At 34.8% G+C, this 20,650-nt stretch overlaps 1 protein-coding gene across 1 annotated transcript in view; it reads left to right on the plus strand.

Moving 5' to 3' along the window:
• The window catches only part of PXDNL (peroxidasin like), a 313,214-nt gene that overhangs the window by 115,766 nt on the left and 176,798 nt on the right, over window positions 1-20,650 (plus strand). Inside the window, 1 exon segment of the mRNA XM_070480896.1 lies at window positions 1,281-1,352. Within this exon segment, the coding sequence (XP_070336997.1) occupies window positions 1,281-1,352 (72 nt within the window).

A 20,650-nucleotide genomic window follows, 5' to 3' on the forward strand; every position in this document is an offset into this window, starting at 1 on the left:
ATTTTATCTTTCTTCTATGCTCCCTACACTGGTGATAGAAACTCAACACACAGAAGCTTATCAAAATTACAGTTTGTCTCAGATATCTGAAAAGTCAAGGGGTAAATTTGGTCTCAGGCATAGCTGGATCCAGGGCTTTGTTTCTTTACCCATATTTTGACCCTATTTTTGTCTCTGCTTAGCTTATTCTCAGGTTGGCTCTTTCTAGTCTGGGCTAGATGGGCGCCAGGAGCCCTAGATGCTCATTTTTCCATAAACTCTGAATCTCAGGTAAAGAACATAACTATTTTATTCAGCAGCCATATCAATGTTCATGAAAGTCCCTAATTGGCTTTGCTTGAGCCATATGCTCCCCAAGGAAGAAAGAGTGTCTGGAGAGACAGTATCCCCAGTTGACTGGCCTAAGTCACCCTGTTGGGGACAGGGAAAGGTACTTGTCTCCACCAAAATCACAGGGAGTGGAGCAGGTTATTCTCCCTCTGATAGAGGGGGTCTGTGCAGACCGATACTCAAGTCAGCTGTGTGTGCACAGCATTTTGTTTGTCTCTCTATTGTACCACTAATACTTTATATACTAGTACTATAATTATGTGTTTGTCACCGTCAACGGAACTATGACTGCTCAGTAGCAGGGACCATATCTTGCTCACCTTTGTGTCTCTGTTACTTAACATGGTGTGTGGCATGTAGTTGGCACTCAATAATTTACATGCTGAGTAAAGTAATATGTTGATTGATGAAAGAGAATGTTGGTTGTGGAGAAATATCTCTGTCACACTAATTGTTTTGTTAACTTGCTTTAATACTTCCTTAGAAGCCTATTGTATTCCTGGACTATGAGGAAAAATGAACTAATTAATAACTTTGCCTAAACTCGAGCAATGGTGTTATTTTGAATTGATAGGTGACATCTGATATACTAATATTATTTCCAGATTAAATTTACTCTATGGGCATGTTGCCATATCTAGAATTTGTTTTGGTGTCATACAAATACAACCTAAAGCAAATGGAGTAACTGTCTTTAACACTTTGAAGTGCTCTATCTGCACTTGTCTGGCACCTTTGGACTGGCATATGGCACCCCATTTGCATAATGTGCTGTAAACAACATACTTAATGATTAGCGCATGACATGCCTAATTATGTCTTAATTATGTTTAGTCCTTTAGTGCTATATATTTGATTAAAAAAGGAGAATTGACTTTCAAACTTCTGGAAATAATGACACAACTAGAATCGATATAGAATAATCTTTCTTCCCCTTTTTATGTTTCCAGAGACTTGAGGTTTAACAGAATAAGAGAAATTCCTGAGAGCGCCTTCAAGGAACTCAAGAATTTGAACACTCTGTGAGTACTTATTAATTATCTGTGAGATTTCTAAAATATCAGCTAGTCGTATTGCAATTTACCATGAAAAGTCATTTTGAGAGTAAAGAACAGCTGGGATAAGAGTGAAGTCTTGCTAGAGGTCTCGTAACTACTAAATTTTGCGGCTTCATTCCACTGCCTATATTTTTGCTACCTTCTGAATTTGAAAGATATTCCTGTATATCCAATTGTCATTTATAGTCTATTCATTTGGAAAGGCGTCATGAGATGAAGAAACAGAGAAAGAGGAGTTAAATAATACGTCAATGGGTTCCATAGCCAAAGCAATAGAGATGGAATTAAAACTCGGGACTGACTACCTGACTCCAGAGTCCAAGTTTCTCCAGTGGGCTGTTGGATCTCCTTATTTCTGGTACTATGAAAACCTTTAAAATCATGTATTTAGAGGAAAAATTATGGCTAAACTCTGATAAAAATTTTCCATGCATAAAACACTCATTTTATTCACTCTATAGATATTTATCATCTATTGTGTGCCTAGGAGTTTGCTGGCTTGGTATCCCAACCAAAATACACATGACCCTACTATGACATAGCTGATAGCCTCACCTTGTGGGTAGATCAGTAAACAAAAACTGAACTGTAAGACACATGCATTAAAAATACGGTAAGTGTTATAATGAAAAAGAGTAGAATGCTGTTTGAGATGATGACAGGAGGCTTAAAAAGCAGTGCCCCATATTTAAAATTGTTCTGTGCTGCATTTAGATTAATCCATAGAGTGAAAGTACTAAGAATTAAGAATATTCATCGTTAGAACCATGTGGGTACATTTGTCTTCTTGTCATAATATTTTCATTATAGAGTTAGCAAGATTATCAACTTAGCTGAACTTCTCACTGCATTACAGCCAACCTAGTCCTTCTAACTTTAGGGCTGAGATCATGACTTTATACTTGTACTTTTCTCACTTGATTTCTTTCCAAGAACTGATGCCTGAATACACAAACTTTGTCACAATATCTCTAGTAGGGATGATGTAAGAGTATAAGAAACTAAGGACTGCAGGGTTTATTCTTTGTTTAATCATAAAGCAATGGTTCTCAAACTACAAAGTGTAAAAAGATTTCCTGGAATGCTTATGAAAATGAAAATGAAAATGCCCAGACCTCTTTCTCAGAGATTCTGATTTAACAATTCTTAGGAGGGACCCAAAGATTTGCATTTTAATAAGTGTTTCTAGGGGGTCTGATTCTTGGGGAGCACCATCATTAAAATCTTCCACCACTGTCTACTGAGATATGTAGATGATAAATAACCAAATATCTTATTAATTTATCAAATTTTTAATATTACCAAATGTTATCAAATCTCTTCATTAGAGGAGCATAACAAAATGGTAATCTTGATTGGGATTTGGTCGCATTTTGGACTATAACACAAAATACTTTCATTATTAATGAATAATCCACCTCTTCATTTAGTAGAAACTATACTTACTAATTTGTGTTTAAATACATTTATTACAAAACCATATTAAAGTAATTATCATTTATGGTGTTAGTTATATGCCTCATTCTATACTAGTTGCTTTATATACTTTAGCCCCATTCCTCACTACCATACTGAATGATAGATGCTATTATTTCCACTTTACAAATGAGGAAACTGAGGCTCATAACTCTAAAGCAATTTACCCACATTCATGCAACTAGAAAGGGGCAGAGTCAGGATTCACTCACAGTTTGATCTGTCAACTGCTGGGCTGTATGGTTTCTCATGATACATTTTAGGAAGGCTAGTTCTCTGGACTAACAGATGATGGGTGGATCACTTAAGCAGTAAGTTGTGTCACAGAGAGGGAAATTAGCTAAGAAACGGGACACTGAAAAACTCCTGGTATTGGAAAGAACTTGTGTTAGACCAGTGAGGTGAAGACCCAAGGGCTCAATGAGTTTTGAGGACCCATTGGATTTATACTTGTCCCGTTTTTACCACTCCTATTTAACATGGTATTGGAAGTCCTAGCCAGAGCAATCAGGCAAGAAAAAGAAATAAAAGGGATCCGAATTGGAAAGAGAAAAGTGAAACTGTCACTATTTTCAGATGACATGATTTTATATATAGAAAACCCTAAAGAATACACTAAAAAACTTTTAGAAATAATAAATGAATACAGCCAAGTCTCGGGATACAAAATCAACATAGAAAAATCACTTGTGTTTCTATACACTAAAAACCAAGTAGCAGAAAGAGAAATTACGAATACAATCCCATTTACAATTGCAACAAAAAGAATAAAATACCTAGGAATAAACTTACCAAAGAAGTGAAAGTTCTGTACACAGAAAACTGTAAAATATTGTTGAAAGAAATTGAAGAACACACAAAGAAATGGAAGGACATTCTGTAATCTTGGATTGGAAGAATTAACATAGTTAAAATGTCCATACTTCCTAAAGAAATCTATAGATTCAATGCAATCCCTATCAAAGTTTCAACAATACTTTTCACTGAAATAGAACAAATAATCCTCAAATTTATATGGAACAACAAAAGACCCAGAATAGCCAAAGCAATCCTGAGGAAAAAGAACAAAGCTGGAGGTATCACACTCCCTGATTTCAAAATATACTACAAAGCTATGGTAACCCAAACAGCATGGTACTGGCACAAAAATAGACAGACAGATCAATGGAACAGAATTGAGAGACTAGAAATAAACCCACACATTTATGGACAGCTAATTTTCAACAAGGGAGCCAAGAGCATACAATGGAGAAAAGAGAGTCTCTTCAATAAAAGGTGTTGGGAAAACTCGACAGCCACATGCAAAAGAATGAAAGTAGACCATTATCTTACATCGTGCACAAAAATCAACTCAAAATGGACTAAAGACTTGAATGTAAGACCTGAAATCATGAAACTTTTAGAAGAAAACATAGGCAGCACACTCTTTGACGGTCTTAGCAGCATATTTTCACGTAGCATATCTGACTGAATTTATACATGTGCTGCAAGTATGTTCATAAGAAATTGAAAAATAAACCTTTTAGTTAGTGTAATTACTAAGTTTTTAGTTGTATTTTTTTAAAAACTACCAAATTTTGTAAGAAATCTCAATATTTAAAGTATTTCTCAAATATGGTACAAATGTGAGATGTGATATGTTTTACATAACGTAAAAAATTTATATAAACTCTTCACTATGCTTCATTTTATGAGAGCTTTTTATCATGTTGATGAATCACCTAGTCACTATTTATTTGCTTTTATTTAAAGATCTGAAAGAATGCTTTCTCTTCTTTCAAGACTTTAAAGGATTGATGTTTAATGGTTTACCAAAGATGTTACTCTATAAGTAGCCATAGATTTAGCTAAGACATTTGATTTGTCTTTCAGTCTATCTTGAGATGTTACAAGGGAATAAAATTTCCCACAGTAATTATCAGTAGTATTTTCTAGTTGGAGGAATGTAGGATAGTTGAAAACAAGGCATAGACTTCTGGGATAGTGGAAACATAAAGACTAGACTTGGCTTTCCATCAGCTATTAGCAATAAGACTTTGGTTGGATCACTTTGCAAGTTCTTTACTTTATAACTTACTTTAAAAATGAAAAGATAATTGCAAGTGGACTTAGGCTCATCCAGCTGGCAGCATACAAACCATTAAGGTGAAAAACACTCAAAGATCTGGATAAAATAAAAAAGTGACTCTTTGGAATTATCAGATGGCAATAAAGTCACCCAGGACTTGAGAAGCTAAAATGTAGGAAAGAATGGAAGCTCATTGAGCTGACTTGAACCATCTGTGTAACTTTCCCTCTCTGGCAATTCGCCAGTTTAAGATCCAGAGCATGGAGGCTGAAGAGAAGGCAATGCCTAGAATTCGTGGCCATCTCACTAGACTGGGAAGACAAATAGTGGAGTTTAATACCACCAAGGCAACCAGCACTAGAAGGCCAAGATTCCTGAGAGAAGGAAGCTGCAGAACAGTGAGGTGAAGATTTTGCCAGCCGTTTTAATGGAGGCACTTGCCAACTTAGAACCTACACACACAGGAGAAACTGCCAAGAAACCAAGCAGAAAGCAGCTGCTAAGACTTGAAAGGCTAATAATCAGAGATTTTGGTAGTTTTGAGGTACCAGAGAAGCAAAAACAATTTATGGCCCATCACAGAAAAAGTCCCTGATAAATGCTCTTTGTTTTAATTTTCTGCCTCTGAAAAGCTATGCGCTATGGGCAATGGACCATCCTAGACTGGATGAAGGTGATCTGCTGTTTCTTGTGTTCCTCCTAAAAACAAATTAAACTCTCTCTAGAGAAATACAGAATGATCCAAACCCTCTACAGTTTTTCATGCACAATGTCTGGCATTTAATAAAAGATGTCCAAGCATGCCAGGAAAACCAAGAGAAAAAACAGAGGACTAAAAATCCATGTTTGTTTAAGATTTTGAAGTTATAAAACATGGATTTTAAAATAACTAGAATTAATATATTTAAGGGGATATATGAAATGATAGAAATTTTTAACAGAGAAGAGGAAAATATTAGACATTTTTCTTAGAACTGAAAAATAAAATCATTAAGTTTAGGAATTGAGTAGATTGTTCATTAATAGAGTAGATTACAACAGAAGAGTGACTTAGAGTACTCCAGGATAGGTCATTAAAAATTACCCAGATAGAAGCACATTGGGAAAAAAGATGGAAAATATGGAAAAGAGAATAAAAGACAGGGACATGACAGAAATACCTACATGGAATTGGAGTCACAGAGATGAGAGAGAAAATGGGACAGGAGCAATATTTGAAGAGACTTTAAACACAAATGTTCGCCCCAAACAAAAGACACCAAGCCACAGATTCAAGAAGCTTTATGAAACTATGCAGGATAAATGCAAAGAAAATGAGACTCAAGCATTTGAGTAGTACAATTGAAGAAAACCAAAGATAAAAGGATACAAAATTTTAAAAAATATCCTTAGGTAAAGGTACACTATCTTTGGGTATATGGCAAAATGCAAGTAAAAAACAATGGAAAAGCATTTTTGAACTGCTGAAAGAAAACAACTGGGATGTGAATTCAATTCACAGGGAAATTATACTTTAAAAATGAAGGTAAAAATAAACACATTTTCAGACACATAAAAGTTGACGTAATTTGCAGTCAGTAGTCCTGCAAAATTATTTTTAGACAGAAGGCAAAGGATCTAAAATGGAAACAGAAATGTAGGAAGCAGTGAAGAACACATAAAAAGTAAATATTTTGACTAAGTTTAAATTAAGATTCATTTCTTATAATAATAATGTGTTAAAAATAATAATAGCAGAAAATCTAGAAGAAAGTTAAATGGGATTAAAGTGCTTTAGGCTACTTGCTTTGCTCAGAAAAGTGCTAACTATCAGTTAAAGGGAGACTCTAATTAGGTTGGATACTTGTAATTTCTAGAGTAACCACTAGAAGAATAATAAAAATGTATAATTAAGTTAATAAGAGAGAAATGGAATGATAAAAATTATTAGATTAATCAAAGGAGGTAAGAAGGACAAAAGGAACAAAGAACAAACATACGAAATAGCAAATAAATGGAAAGATGGTAAATTTAAACTCAATACATCAGTGATTGTATATAAGATAAATGGACTAAATTTTCTGACTAAAAGTAAATATTGTCAGGTTAGATTTAAAACAAAACTAAATGCAACTATATTTTGTTTAGAAGAGACAAATATAAGGGCACCTAAAGATCAGAAGGTCAAGCCTACAAAAGACAGTAGTTTTTGTTGTACTAACAAAAATAGATTCGATTTTACGCTGAATAAAAGGCCAATTCAACAGGAAAATACTATAATGAACTTGTGTGCACATATAAAATTTACAAAGCTGAAATGGACAGAAATAAAAAGAAAAACAGAAATATCCACATAAATATAGTTGCAGATTTTAACACACTTCACTCAGTACCTAATATAAAAATGTATAAGAATATAGAAGATTTTAACAACACAAATAACCAATTTTACCTAATCATTATGTGTAGAACACTGCACACAACTACGGAACAAATATCCTTTTCAAGTGTACGTGGAAAATTTTTAAAAGTGACCATCTTCTCTATCTTAAAGCAAGTTTCATCAAATTTTAAAGCATTACAATCATATAAAATATGTAATTTGACTTCAGTGGACTTAAGCAAAATTTAGGTAAAAATATCTGGAAAATCTCAACTGTTTGGAGATTAAGCAGCACTCTTCTAAATAACTCATAGATAAAATAAAGAACACAAAGAAAAATATATTTTGAACTGAGTAAAGATGAAAATGAAAATGTGAGACACAAAAACTTGAGAAATGTTGCTAAAGGAGAGCTTGGAGGGAAATTCATAGACTTAAATGCATAGTTTAGAAAAGTAGAGAGCTAAAAACAAATTATGTAAGCATCCATCTTAAATTAATTAACAACAAAACTCCAGAAATCAATGAAATAGAATATAAATGAACCATAGGAAAACTTAACAAGCCAAAAGTTACTCTTCATAAATGGCCAAAGTCTTTTTGTTTAATCAATTATGTGAGAGCCCCTAGCAAGACTTAAACTAGAAAAAAGAGAAGAGGCACAAGTTACATCAGGAATGGAAAAGAGGATATCACTTCAGATCTTACAGTCATTTAGACAAGCAAAAATATATTATTATGAATAACTTTATGCCAATATATTTCAAATTTTAGATTAAATGGGATGAATTTCTCATAAAACGCTAAACTGACATAGAGGAGAATTCTATTAAAGGTACTGAATTCCAGACAAAGAGACAAATGAAACAAATTAAAATCCTTTCCCAAAAGAAAACTCCAGGCCCAGACAGCTTTACCAGAGAATTATTTAAAACTTTTAAAGAAGAATTAAAATTAATTTTACACAAATCCTGCCACAGAATAGAGAAATAAAATACTTCTCAACTTATTTTACAAAGCCAGCATAATCCTGATAGCAAACGAAGAAAGGAAAATTTCAAGTTAATTTCTCTCATGAAAATAGACATGAAGATACTAAAAAAAATTAGCAAAATGATTCTAATAATATATGGAAAAGATAATAAATCATGACCAACTTGAATCTATTCCAGGAATTCAAGTTAGGTTTAATATATGAAAATCAACCTTTATATAATAAAAGTGTAAAAATCATATCATTCCAGTAGAAGCAGAAAAATATTTCATAAAATTCAACACTCATAGCAAGCTTTGACTAACAGGAAATGTTCTTAATCTGATAGAGGGATATCCACTAAAACTCAGTAATACACATTTTACTTAATAATTAAATAGTGAACAGTTTCCCCCTAAAATTGGCGATGAGTGATGGATGGTCACTCTTACAACTTATGTTCAACATTATAGTGGAGGCCTTATTTTTTTGCCATATGGCAAGATAAAGAATAAAAATAATAAAGATTGGAAAAGAATAATTAAAATAGTGTTATTTACATATGTCATATTTTTGTACACATAAAAATAAAAAAATGCAAAATAATATTTAGATTGACTATTACTTTAATAATTTAGTGACATTGAAAAATCAAGTATACTTCTATATTCTAGTGACAACCATTTCAAAAATGGAAATTAAGTGATATAATTTGCAATAATATTAGAAATCTTGATAACTAGAAATAAATGTAACAAAGGCTGTACCTCTATGAGAAAACTATAAAATACTATTTGGAGAAAGTAAATAAATCCAAAATAAATGAATAAATATATCATGATTAAGAATTGGAAGACCTGATATTGTTAAAATATCACTTCTTTTCAACTAGACTTATAGATTCAATGCAATCCCACTCAAGTCTCAGCAGGCTATTTGTGGAAATGTATAAGCAAAGGGCCAAGCATAGCTAATCAAATATTAAAGAAGGACATGGTAGAAAGACCTAGGCTACTAGATATCAAGGTTTATTATAAATAAAAGAAATTAAAAGTGTAGCATTGTTTCAGTGATGGACAAAGAGATAAGTGAAACAGAATGAAGAGTCTAGAAACAGACACAGGTAAATGGTGACTTGAGTTGTCACAAACATGTACTATATTGCAGTGGGAAAACGAAAATTTTCTAATAAATGGTGCAGGGTTGTTTGGATATTCAGGTAGGAAAAGATAGATTTTGACCCCATTTCACTACATTGCCTCATACACAATAATCAATTCTAGATGGATCATAGATCATGTAAAAGGTAAAAATAACGAGGATTGTGGAAGATAACATAGAAGAAAATCTTTATACCCTTAGGACAAAGATTTCCCAGAGGACACACTGAGAAAAGCACTAACAGTAAAGAACAGTAGAGAAAATGATTGATGAATTGGTCTTCATTGAAACTAAGAACTTCAACTAAGAACTTCAGCGTACCAAAGAGACCTTTATGAGTAAAAAGAGAAGCCATAGACTGAGATATCTGCAGTTACTCATATGCAGTAAAGAATTTGTATCAGGAACTCTTGTAAATCAATAAGCAAAAGGCAGAAATGCAACTAAAAAAAAATGGGTAAAATTTTAAACAGCTATTTGACAAATGATAATATCCAAATGGCCAATAAACTCATGAAAGAGTATCCATTATCATTTGTAATGAGGGAAATGCAATATAAAATCACAATGAAATATTTCACAGCTCCCTTACAACAACAAAAACCACTCAAAATATTCACCTAAAACGGAGCCAATAGAACTCATAGATTGCTTATAAACTCTTACAAATTGTGTGCAAATTGATAAAAGAAGCCGTTAACTAAATTGGAGCAGGGAATGGCTGTAGGTGGAGCGCTCATGCCCTATCATACATCCTCAATTACACCAACCAGGAAGAGAGGACCAGGCATCTTCAACAGGAAATAAAACTACTTTACTGCTGAAGGAAGATTTCTCTCCCCACTGGCAACAGACGAGCCAATGAGAAACTCTGCAGCTCAGCCAATGGGAAGCCGTTGCCACCTTGAATTGTTACTTTTCCCGAGTGGACTTTTGTTTAGAACAGCCCTCCCTCCATCCTTATTTTCTTACAAAGGCAGCTCCACTTCTTTCTTTGTTTCACCTATGGTTTGCCATGGGATTTGCCTACGGTTTGCTGTAGCATGCACATCCCAAATTGTGATTCTTTCGGCTATTCCCAAATAAACTCATTTTGAGATAAAATAACAGGCAAATTTTCTTTTAAGTTGACAGTGTAAATTGGCTCAATTACTTTAGTGCACTGTTTGGCAATATCTACTAAAACTAAATATAAAATTGCATATCTAATCATATAAGCAAGAGAAAGGAGTATATAGGTATTTCAAAAGTCATGTACAAGAATTCGATAGCAGCATTATTTGTAATACTGAAAACTGGAGAAAAGCCAAATTATCCATAAATAAATTACAGTAAATTCACACAATGGAATACTATAGAGCAAATAAAAAGAATGTACTACAATGACACGGAACAACATGGATGAATCTTGCAGATGAAATGTTGACAGGGGCCGGCCCGTGGCCAAGCGGATAAGTCCCAGCGCTCCGCTGCAGTGGCCCAGGGTTTCGCTGGTTTGGATTTTGGGCTTGGACATGGCACTGCTCGTCAGAGAACGTTGAGGCGGCATCCCACATGACACAACTAGAAAGATGTGCAACTAAGATATACAACTATGTACCAGGGGGATTTGAGGAGATAAAGCAGAAAAAAAAAAAAAGATCGGCAACAGTTGTTAGCTCAGGTGCCAATCTTAAAAAAAAAACCAAAAAAGAAATGTTGAGAGAAGGATGCCAGACACAAAAGAATGCATAAAGAAGGTGTGATTCCATTTATAAAAAGTTCCAAACCAGTCCAAACAGAATGCAAACTTTTCCATCCTGATAGAAGCTGAGGTTTGCTGGCTGGAAGGAGGCATGAGCGAGGTTTCTGTGATGTTAGAAATGTTCTTTTTCTTGGTTTGGGTGGTGGTTATGACTCCAGATCAAATGTGAGTCCCATTCTTGGCAAGTTAATTCAAACCACACCAGAAGTAGTTGTCACATAAAGCAGAAAGTTTTATTTGTGGCATGCAGCAAAGAAAATGAAGACCATGGGAATAATTACACAAAGCTATGGCCCCTGGAGCATGAGGAGTGGGTGCCTTTTATTTGGGGTATAGAATGAATATGCAAGAAGGAAGTTTTGTCATTCTATGTAGAGGCAGGCATAGGCTGGCACATGCACATTTTAGATACATGCCTCCACATACATCACATGTTCCAAGAGTGGCTGTTTGCCCCTCCCAGAGAAGGAGAACTTAGGATGTTAATGAGGGCATATTACTTTAGCACAATTTTCGGTCCGTCTGTGCAGTGTTCGTTCTGCAGTTGTGGTCTGGACTCGTCTGAGCCAGTTTGAGTTGGTGGGTGACTGTTCATCTCCCTGAAAAACAACTTTGAGGAACTATTAAATACTGATGGCATTTGTCAAGCAGATAGTCAAGCTTCTAAGCAACATGCAACTCTTTAAGCCTAAGTAAATCTAACAACTTAGGGCAGGTAGCTGGTGACAGTTACATGAGTATTTTTATTTATTTTTTAATAAAAAATAATCAAGTGGTATACTTCAGAGGTCAGTAAAATATTTACGATAAATTGATAGCCATATGTAAACAGTATTTTGGTTGGAGATTGTGAGCAATTTCTTCTCTCCTTTTTACTTTTCTGTATTTTCCAAATTGTGCATAATGAGTATTTAGTAATTTGTAATGTTAAAGGGAGGCTGAAACTATGGAAAAAAACATGAACAGATTAAACCCGCTAGCTTATCAAGTCCTAGTAAATTTAGGGTTATGCAAAATAAGGTATAGAACAGCATGGTTCACCTTGTGAACTGGCATGGTTAGAATTAGGCAGCGAGAATCCCAAGGCTGAGAACTCTGGTGTCCAATCTTACCTCTATAGGAGGCAGTTGAATGGCTTCTTGCAAGTCATCTCACCACCATCAGTCTCGGAAAGGTGGAGAGAATATTAGAGCCACGACTTTACTATTTTATTGTAAGGGCAAAAGGAGATAAGGATAAACACTTTTAAAATAAAGTTAAAATTTTCATGGAAGAATAGTAAAAATTTTGCCCATGTGGCTTTCATACCAGTGTGGCAATGCAAAGTGAAATCAATCGTCTGGTGATTGTATTTCCTTGGATCGCCTTTGTGCTAATTGCATGGGAGCTCCTCGGTTTTCTTGATGTTCAAAACAAATTTGAACCCCATTGCTCCTATATTGTAAAAGAGAGTTTTCTCCAAAAGACTTGGCACTTTTGTTCCAAACACAGAGCTTGCTAAGAGGCTATATTTTAAGAAATCTGGAGATGTTATGTACTGCTGGAGCCTAAGAGCTAAAGGGTAGGATAAGGGATCTGTTATCTAAAGACCCTGCATTTCACCCCCTCCGGCGTCGCTTGGCAGGACTCTGGGACTCATCAGGGCGCTTCAGCCTTCCAGTTGCTGGATGAAACTGATGAGAATAATACATTTGGGAAGCAAGCTCAAATTCAATGGTGGGTAATTCAGTTATGTTTATAGAAAAGATGAGGGAGGGCCAGAGGAGCAACAATAATGAATACACACCAAGAACAAAAGGTTATCCTATACCACAAAAGTAAAATGAATACATGCTCTTGTTTAAATAGCAACAAGCGAAGAAGGCAGATCTGAGTCCGGTGCTGATCTCCTCTGGTTCACCCCCATTCTTCTGGAAGAATGCCCTAGTTAAATGGTTGGGTGAAGAGAAGTTCAGGGAAATGTCAGAAGTGGGCATTATTTCTGGTGTTTCAAAGAGTTTCGTGAAGTTTGGCAAGTTATTTAACCTCTTTAAAGTCTTTATTAACATTTCCTCCAACTTATTATTTTGAAAAAATTCAAACTATCCAAAACTTGAAAGAACAGTACAATGATTACCTGTATCCCTTTGACCTAAATTCACCACTTGTTAACATTTTGCCGCATTTGTTTCTCTCTCTCTCTTTATATATATACACACACATATATGTATATATGTATACCTATTCATGTATTTATATATTTGTTCTAATTGGCTGAACCATTTCCAAATAGGTTGTAGATATCATGATGCTTCATCTTTGGTAATTTATCATGTGTCTTCTAAGAACAAAGACATTTTCTTACATAACTGTAATATCATTATGACCCCTAAGAAATTTAATATTGATTCAGTAATATTATCTGACCTAGAGTCCATATTCAACTTTCCCAAATGTCCTTCAAATTTCATTTATAACTGTTTTCTCTCCCAGCCCAGGACCCATTAAGTGTCAGGTTATGTGCCTTTAGTATCCTTTAATCCAGAAAATTCACCCCACTTTTTTTGTCTTTCAAAACATTGATGTGCTAGAAGAATCCAAACCTGTTATTTTGTAGAATAGGCCATAATCTAAATTTGTCTTATTATTTCTTCAGGATCAGCTGTAGTACTGCTAAGTTTGATTGCTTGGTTAAGGTGGTGTGTACCAGGTCTTTCCATTGTAAAGATGCTTTTCTCTTTGTAATCAGTAACATGTGGGTGATACTTAGAGATCTCGTGTATTTCCTGTTCCCTAACAGTTTCCACCCAGTGGTTTTAGAATCCAGTGGTAACCGTACCTGAATCAATTATTTCATTGGTGATTGCAAAGTAGTAATTTTCTAAATCAGTCATCCTTCTACATTTATTGCTAGGCATTTTTCTGTAAGAAGAGCTTCCTTTCTCATTAATTTTAGTGTCATTATGTACACAGGGATTTTTTTCCTATTCAGTCTGTTACTATGCTACTGTCATTATTATTTTTTGATGTCCAAATTTGATTATGGGAACCCTTTGAACAGCTCCTGCATGCTCTGTCACATTCCCATTAATCTTTGAATATTTCTTTACTTTGTGGCCCAAGGAGGTTCAAGCTCACTTTGAACTTTCTCTGCCACAAATCTAGAAATGGCCTAGGAATCCTGGTTCTTTTTAATGGAAAATAATAGTTAGGGGGCCTGCCTGGTGGCAGAGGGGTTAAATTTTTGTGCTCCTCTTGGGCGGCCCTGGGTTCGCAGGTTTGGATCCTGGGCGCAGACGTAGCACCACTTGTCAAGCCACGCTGTAGAGGCATCTGACATAAACTAGAGGAAGATTGCCACAGTTGTTAGCTCAGGGCCAATCTTCCTCACACACACACAAAACAATAATAATATTTAGAAACCAAAATCTGGGACATTACACATATGCCTACACACAGACCACTATATAATCATGAGTTTATACTGATACCTTCAGTTCAAATCCAATGTTGCAGGATTGTTCCTGATTTTCCCCCATTCCACATTTACATATTCTTCTCCTATAGTGAGAACACTATTTTTCAAAAATAGGAATGCACTTATTCATATGCTATATTCTATAGAAGACTCAAAATAGCTTCAGAATTATTTACACCAAATACCACATCACAACTAACATGCTAAGTTAGGTGTATGATAACTCTGCAACTCTTCTTGTCTTTTGCATCATTGCGAGAGAACAGTCAACATGTTTTATTTAAAAGTTACTCAAATCAATTCATTGTTTCCTCTGTTTTTTATCTGTTTACTGTATGGTTAGGTTCATTTGTTTCTGTTTGCATTCATTTTTACTTTTTTTTTTTTTTTTTTTTTTTTTGGTGAGGAAGATTTACCCTGAGCTAACATCTGTTGCCAATTTTCCTCTTTTTGCTTGAGGAAGATTGTCCCTGAACTAACATTTGTGCCAATCTTCTTCCATTTTGTCTGTGAGATGCTGCCACAGCATGATTTGATGAGCTGCATGTAGGTCTGCACCTAGGATCCAAACCTGAGAACTCCAGGCTGCCAAACTGAAATGCATGAAATTAACCACTATGCCACCAGGTTGGCCCCCAATTTTAGATTTTTAAAAAGTCTTGAAACAATATTTACAATTTTCAAAGGTCAAAAGTATATGAAAAAGGTATATTAAATCTCTTTTCTCCCCTGTTAGCATCTTAGATATAAGTATTCCATTAGTTTCAGCTTTATCTTCCCTATGTTCGTTTTGTGATAATAAATACATATACACGTATATATATGCATCAAGAAGTACATGTAAGCATGTATATGTGTGGGTATGTATGTATGTATGTATGTATTTATGTATCTATCTTCTTATTTCATCTTCTGTCTTACACAAAAGTGACATAACTTGCCTTTTGTTACTTATCAACATATTCTGGAAGTCATTCCGTAAGAGTTCATAAAAATCTTCATGGAAATATTTTTATGGAACCTTTGCCCTCCACTGTGTGAATTTACAATAATGTATTCAACAAGTCTCCTATGGTTGGGCATTAAGGTTTTTACCATTATTTTTTCTATTAAATGTCATGCCATAATACAATAATGAATGAACTTGCTCATACATCATCTCCCGTTTGTGGAGTGAAATTTGAAGGTAAATTTCTAGAAGTGGGATTGCTGAATCAAAGGGTACATACATTTATAGTTTTGTTAGATATTGGCATAGCCTCCTACAGCAGGGCAATTTGCACTGTCACCAGCAGTGAATGAAATTGTCTCACTAGAGTGTCATTTAGATAACCGCCGACAAACTTTTGAATTGATTTGTTGCTGATCTGATAGGTAAGAAATGATATCTCGGCGTAGTTTTAATTTACATTCTCCTATTATGAGTGAAGTTAAACTATCTTTCATATGTTTAATAGCTATTTGAATATCTTTTTCTATGGACTATCTGTTCATGTCCCTTGCCCATTTTTACATCAGGATTTTAGTCTTTGTCTTCATTTTTAACTCTTTATATTTTGAAGAGATTAACCCTTTGTGTGTGATGTATGCTACAAATATTTTCTCCCAATTTTTCATTTGTCTTCTGACTTTGATTAAGACATTTTGTTGTTTGCAATACTAAAGTTTTTGGTTTTAAATTTTAGGTATTTAAATTTATACGTCGTTTTTTTAATCACTTTTAATTTTTGAGTCATAATTAGAAAGCCTTTCCTCATGCTGAGTTCATAAAAGAATTTATCCATATTTTCTTTTAGGAGGCATATAGTTTCAGATTTTCACATTTAGATCCATGATCTTTTTAGAACTTATTTCAGTGTTTCCTGGGTGGTATGGAATCAATTTTCGCTTTCTCCAAGTGGCTATCATTTGTTACAAGAACTTTTATTTAAAAAGTTCACTGATTTAATGTACCCCTTTTATCATATGCTAAATTTCCATTTGTACTTGAATTAATTTTGAGCTTTCTATTCTTTTTTACTAATAGACTTTATTTTTAGAACAGTTTTAGATTTACATAAAAATTGAGCAGATTTCTCATATGCCCCCTCCCCTGACTTGCACAGTGCTTCCCCTTCTTAACATCTCATATTAGTACATTACTTTTGTTATAATTCATGGAAAAATATTGCTATGTAATTATTAACTAAAGTCCATAGTTTCTTCAGACTCTTTTTAGTTTTTACCTAAGACTTTTTACTGTTCCACGATCCCATCCAAGATGCCACATAACGTTTAGTTGTCATGTTTCTTTTGACTCTTTTTGGCTGTGACAGTTTCTCAGACTTTCCCAGTGTTTGATGACCAGTTTGAGGAGCACTGGTCAGGTATTTTGTAGGATACTCTTCTATTGGAATTTGTCTAATTTTTTTCTTGTGATTAGATTGGGGTTATGGGTTTGGGGGAGGAATATCACAGAGGTAGAGTGCCGTTGTCATCACGTCACTTCAAGGATGCGTATTATCAACATTATTTATGACTATTAATGTTTACTTTGATCACCTGGCTGCAGTAGTGCGTGTCAGATTCCTTCACTGTAAAGTCACTTTCTCCTCTTCCCCCCATTCTGTCCTCTTTGGAAGGAAGTCATTATGCACAGCCCACACTTAAGGAGGGAGGAGTTATTTGCTCCTTTATCTGGAGTGGAATATCTACACAATTTATTTGGAATTCTTCTGCACAGGAGATTTGTCTGTTCTCTGCAAATTATTTGTTTATCAATAATTCGTTTATATCAGTATGGAGCTGTGGATATTTATTTTATAACTTGGGCTACAATCCTAACTACTTTATATATTTTGTTGCTCAAATTGTTTCAGCTTTGGCCATTGGGGGCTCTTTCAGTTGGATCCTGTGTTCCTTTGACATATAGTTAGTCATTTTTTCCACAGAGAACCTGGTTCCTTTTACTGGAGAATGGGAATAGAAACCAAGGTCTGGGCACCAGGTTTCTATTCTTTTTCCATTGGTATTTTCTGTTCATGTGCCAGTATCACATTTTATTATAGATGCCTAGTAGTAATGTGTTTTAATGCCTGTTAGTCCTACTTGCCCCTGCCCCATCGTAGCACTTCTTTTTCATTTCTTTCCAGCTCTTCTTCATGTCCTTCACATTTGTTTCTCATTTGAAATTGAGAATCAATTTGTGTAGCTCTTGGGCATATACATAAGAGCGTGATTGCTGGGTCATAGACTAAACCTGAGTTTAGGTTTAGTAGATGCTATCAAATACTCTCAAAAGTGATTGCACAAACTTACACTCCAGTTAGCAATCTATGAGAAATCCAGTTGCTCCACAATCATACCAACACTTGATATTGTCAGTCTTTTTTTTTTAAGATTTTATTTTTTTCCTTTTTCTCCCCAAAGCCCCCTGGTACATAGTTGTATATTCTTAGTTGTGGGTCCTTCTAGTTGTGGCATGTGGGATGCCGCCTCAGCGTGGCTCGATGAGCGGTGCCATGTCCGCGCCCAGGATTCGAACTGAGGAAACACTGGGCCGCCTGCAGCGGAGCGCGCGAACTTAACCACTCGGCCACGGGGCAAGCCCCTGTCAGTCTTTTTAATATTTAGCCATTTTTTATGGGTGTAAATGGCATTCCTTTGTGATTTTAATTTGTACTTCCTTTATGACTAATGAAGTTGAACATATATGCTTATTGGCGATTCAGATATTTTCTTTTGTGAAGCACATGTTCAAGTCTTTTGCTCATTTAAATTGGGTTGTCTCTTCTGTTTTATCTGTAGAAATTCTTTATAAATTTTGGTTGATTCCTTTGTCACATGTATGTAATATGCTTATCTCCTCTCAGTCTGTGGCTTATTTATTCAGTTTCTTAATGATGATTTTTAATAAACAAAAGTTTCTGATTTTAAGCAAGTTTAATTTATCAATTTTTAATGGTTGGTTCTTTTCAGTGTTATTTAAGATATTTCTGGTTACTGTAGGGGCATAATTTTTATTCAAGAATTTTGCAAGTCTGGATCTATCTCCAATTAATTTTTGCATATGGCATTAGTAGAAGGTCAAGATTCATATTTTCCATATGGGTGCCCAATTACTCCTTCACCATTTATTAAAAAGGTCACCCTTTCTCCATTGTGTTGCAGCAACACTTTTGAGTTAAGTGACTGTATATGTATGGGCTGTATAGTCCTGGACTCTATATTCTGTACCATTAATTCATTTGTCTGTACTTGCACCAATATAATACTATCTTAACTACTGTTGTTTTATAGTAAGTCTGGAAGTCTGATAGTGTAAATGTTACAAATGTGTTCAATTTCCATAGAAAAGCCTCCTGATACTTTAAGATTATATGCATTCATAGATCAATTTGGGGAATAGTGACTTCTGTGCAATATTGAGTCTTCCAGGGGCCCGCCCGGTGGCACAGTGGTTAAGTGCACACATTCCGCTTCGGCGGCCCGGGGTTCTCCAGTTCAGATCCTGCATGCAGACATGGCACTGCTTGTCAAGCCATGCTGTGCTAGGTGTCCCACATATAAAGTAGAGGAAGATGGGCATGGATGTTAGCTCAGGGCCAGTCTTCCTCAGTGAAAAGAGGAAGACTGGTAGCAGTTAGCTCAGGGCTAATCTTCCTCAAAAAAAAAAAAAAATATATATATATATATATGTATACATATATTGAGTCTTCCAATGCATGATACAGACTTTCTTTTCATTTACTTAGGTGTCTGAAATTTCTGTCAGTGATATTCTTTAGTTTTTACTGTAGAAGTCATGTACATTTTTGTTTAATTTACTCCGAGGTAAGATAAATAGATATAGGTATATAGAATATATAGATATATACCACATATGATAAATATGCATATACAGTTCTACTAAATGACATTTAAAATTTATTTTCTAATTGTTTCTTGCTAATATAGAAAAATGCAGTTGATTTTGTATATTGACATTGTATCCAGTGGCCTTATTAAATTAATCCTTATTAATTCTGACTGCTTATTTGTAGATCTTAGGGATTTTATATGTACACAACTATGTCCTTTGGAAATAAGAAGTTTTCCTTTCTAATCTTTATGCTACCTCAGGGAATAGCATGTGATGGTAGCTGTAGATTTCTTTGTAAGGCTTGTTCTGAGAAGGTAGCAGTATATGATGAACTAGTGATGGATTTGCGGCACACCTACTGATAAGAGTTAGTTGATTAGGTTTCTGCTCTTACTGAATTACAGTCAATATGTTTTTCTTGCTTTTGCTGCTTAACAATTAACTTCATCACCGTAGCTAATAGACTAATTTATCTCTACAAATTTGCCATTGTAGCATAAACTGCACTCAACTTCACCAACATGAGATCAATTCTTTTGCCTATTGACCCAATCTGAGCCTAGCTATGTTCTTATTGTGCAATTTCCACAAGCAGTGGGGCCAGGGTATTGAATGCAGTGGTAGACAATTGGCGAAACAGTCACAGCAAGGCAACTAAGAGAGGCATACTCTCTTTTATCTCTCACTGATCTTTTCCTAATGAATTTCTCTTCCTCATTATCTGACAAAAGAAAGTCACATCATCAGGAGAGTAAAGCAGGGTTAAATGGTCTTGATGTCTATTTTTCAGTTCTTTACAGATCATGGCAGAAATGTTTGTGGGTAACTAGAGAGCTGGTGAAAGAAGCAGGGCAGATCACAGAAGACTTCCAGTTAGTAAACAGTTTACTCCAAGATCTATTTGAAGACTTCTTTATTTTCTATCTCTGCCTGTAGATTATCAACTTTTGATGATTACTGTCTTAATCTCTTGCTGTCACTATTTTGCTCTGTATAATGACGTAGCATCTAAGATGCTGTGCTCCTGTGGAATGAATTCAAAAATTACTAACTGGGTTTTCACCTTTCGAAGAATGTTTCATTTATGAAACATGTCAATAATGATAATTTTCTAAAGTTCAGTATAAAATATTTTATCAAAAATAAAGAAAAAACATTTACTATTTTTCGTACATATGTTA

The sequence above is a fragment of the Equus asinus genome, chromosome 12, assembly GCF_041296235.1.
Source record: "Equus asinus isolate D_3611 breed Donkey chromosome 12, EquAss-T2T_v2, whole genome shotgun sequence".
Classification (NCBI taxonomy): Eukaryota; Metazoa; Chordata; class Mammalia; order Perissodactyla; family Equidae; genus Equus; species Equus asinus.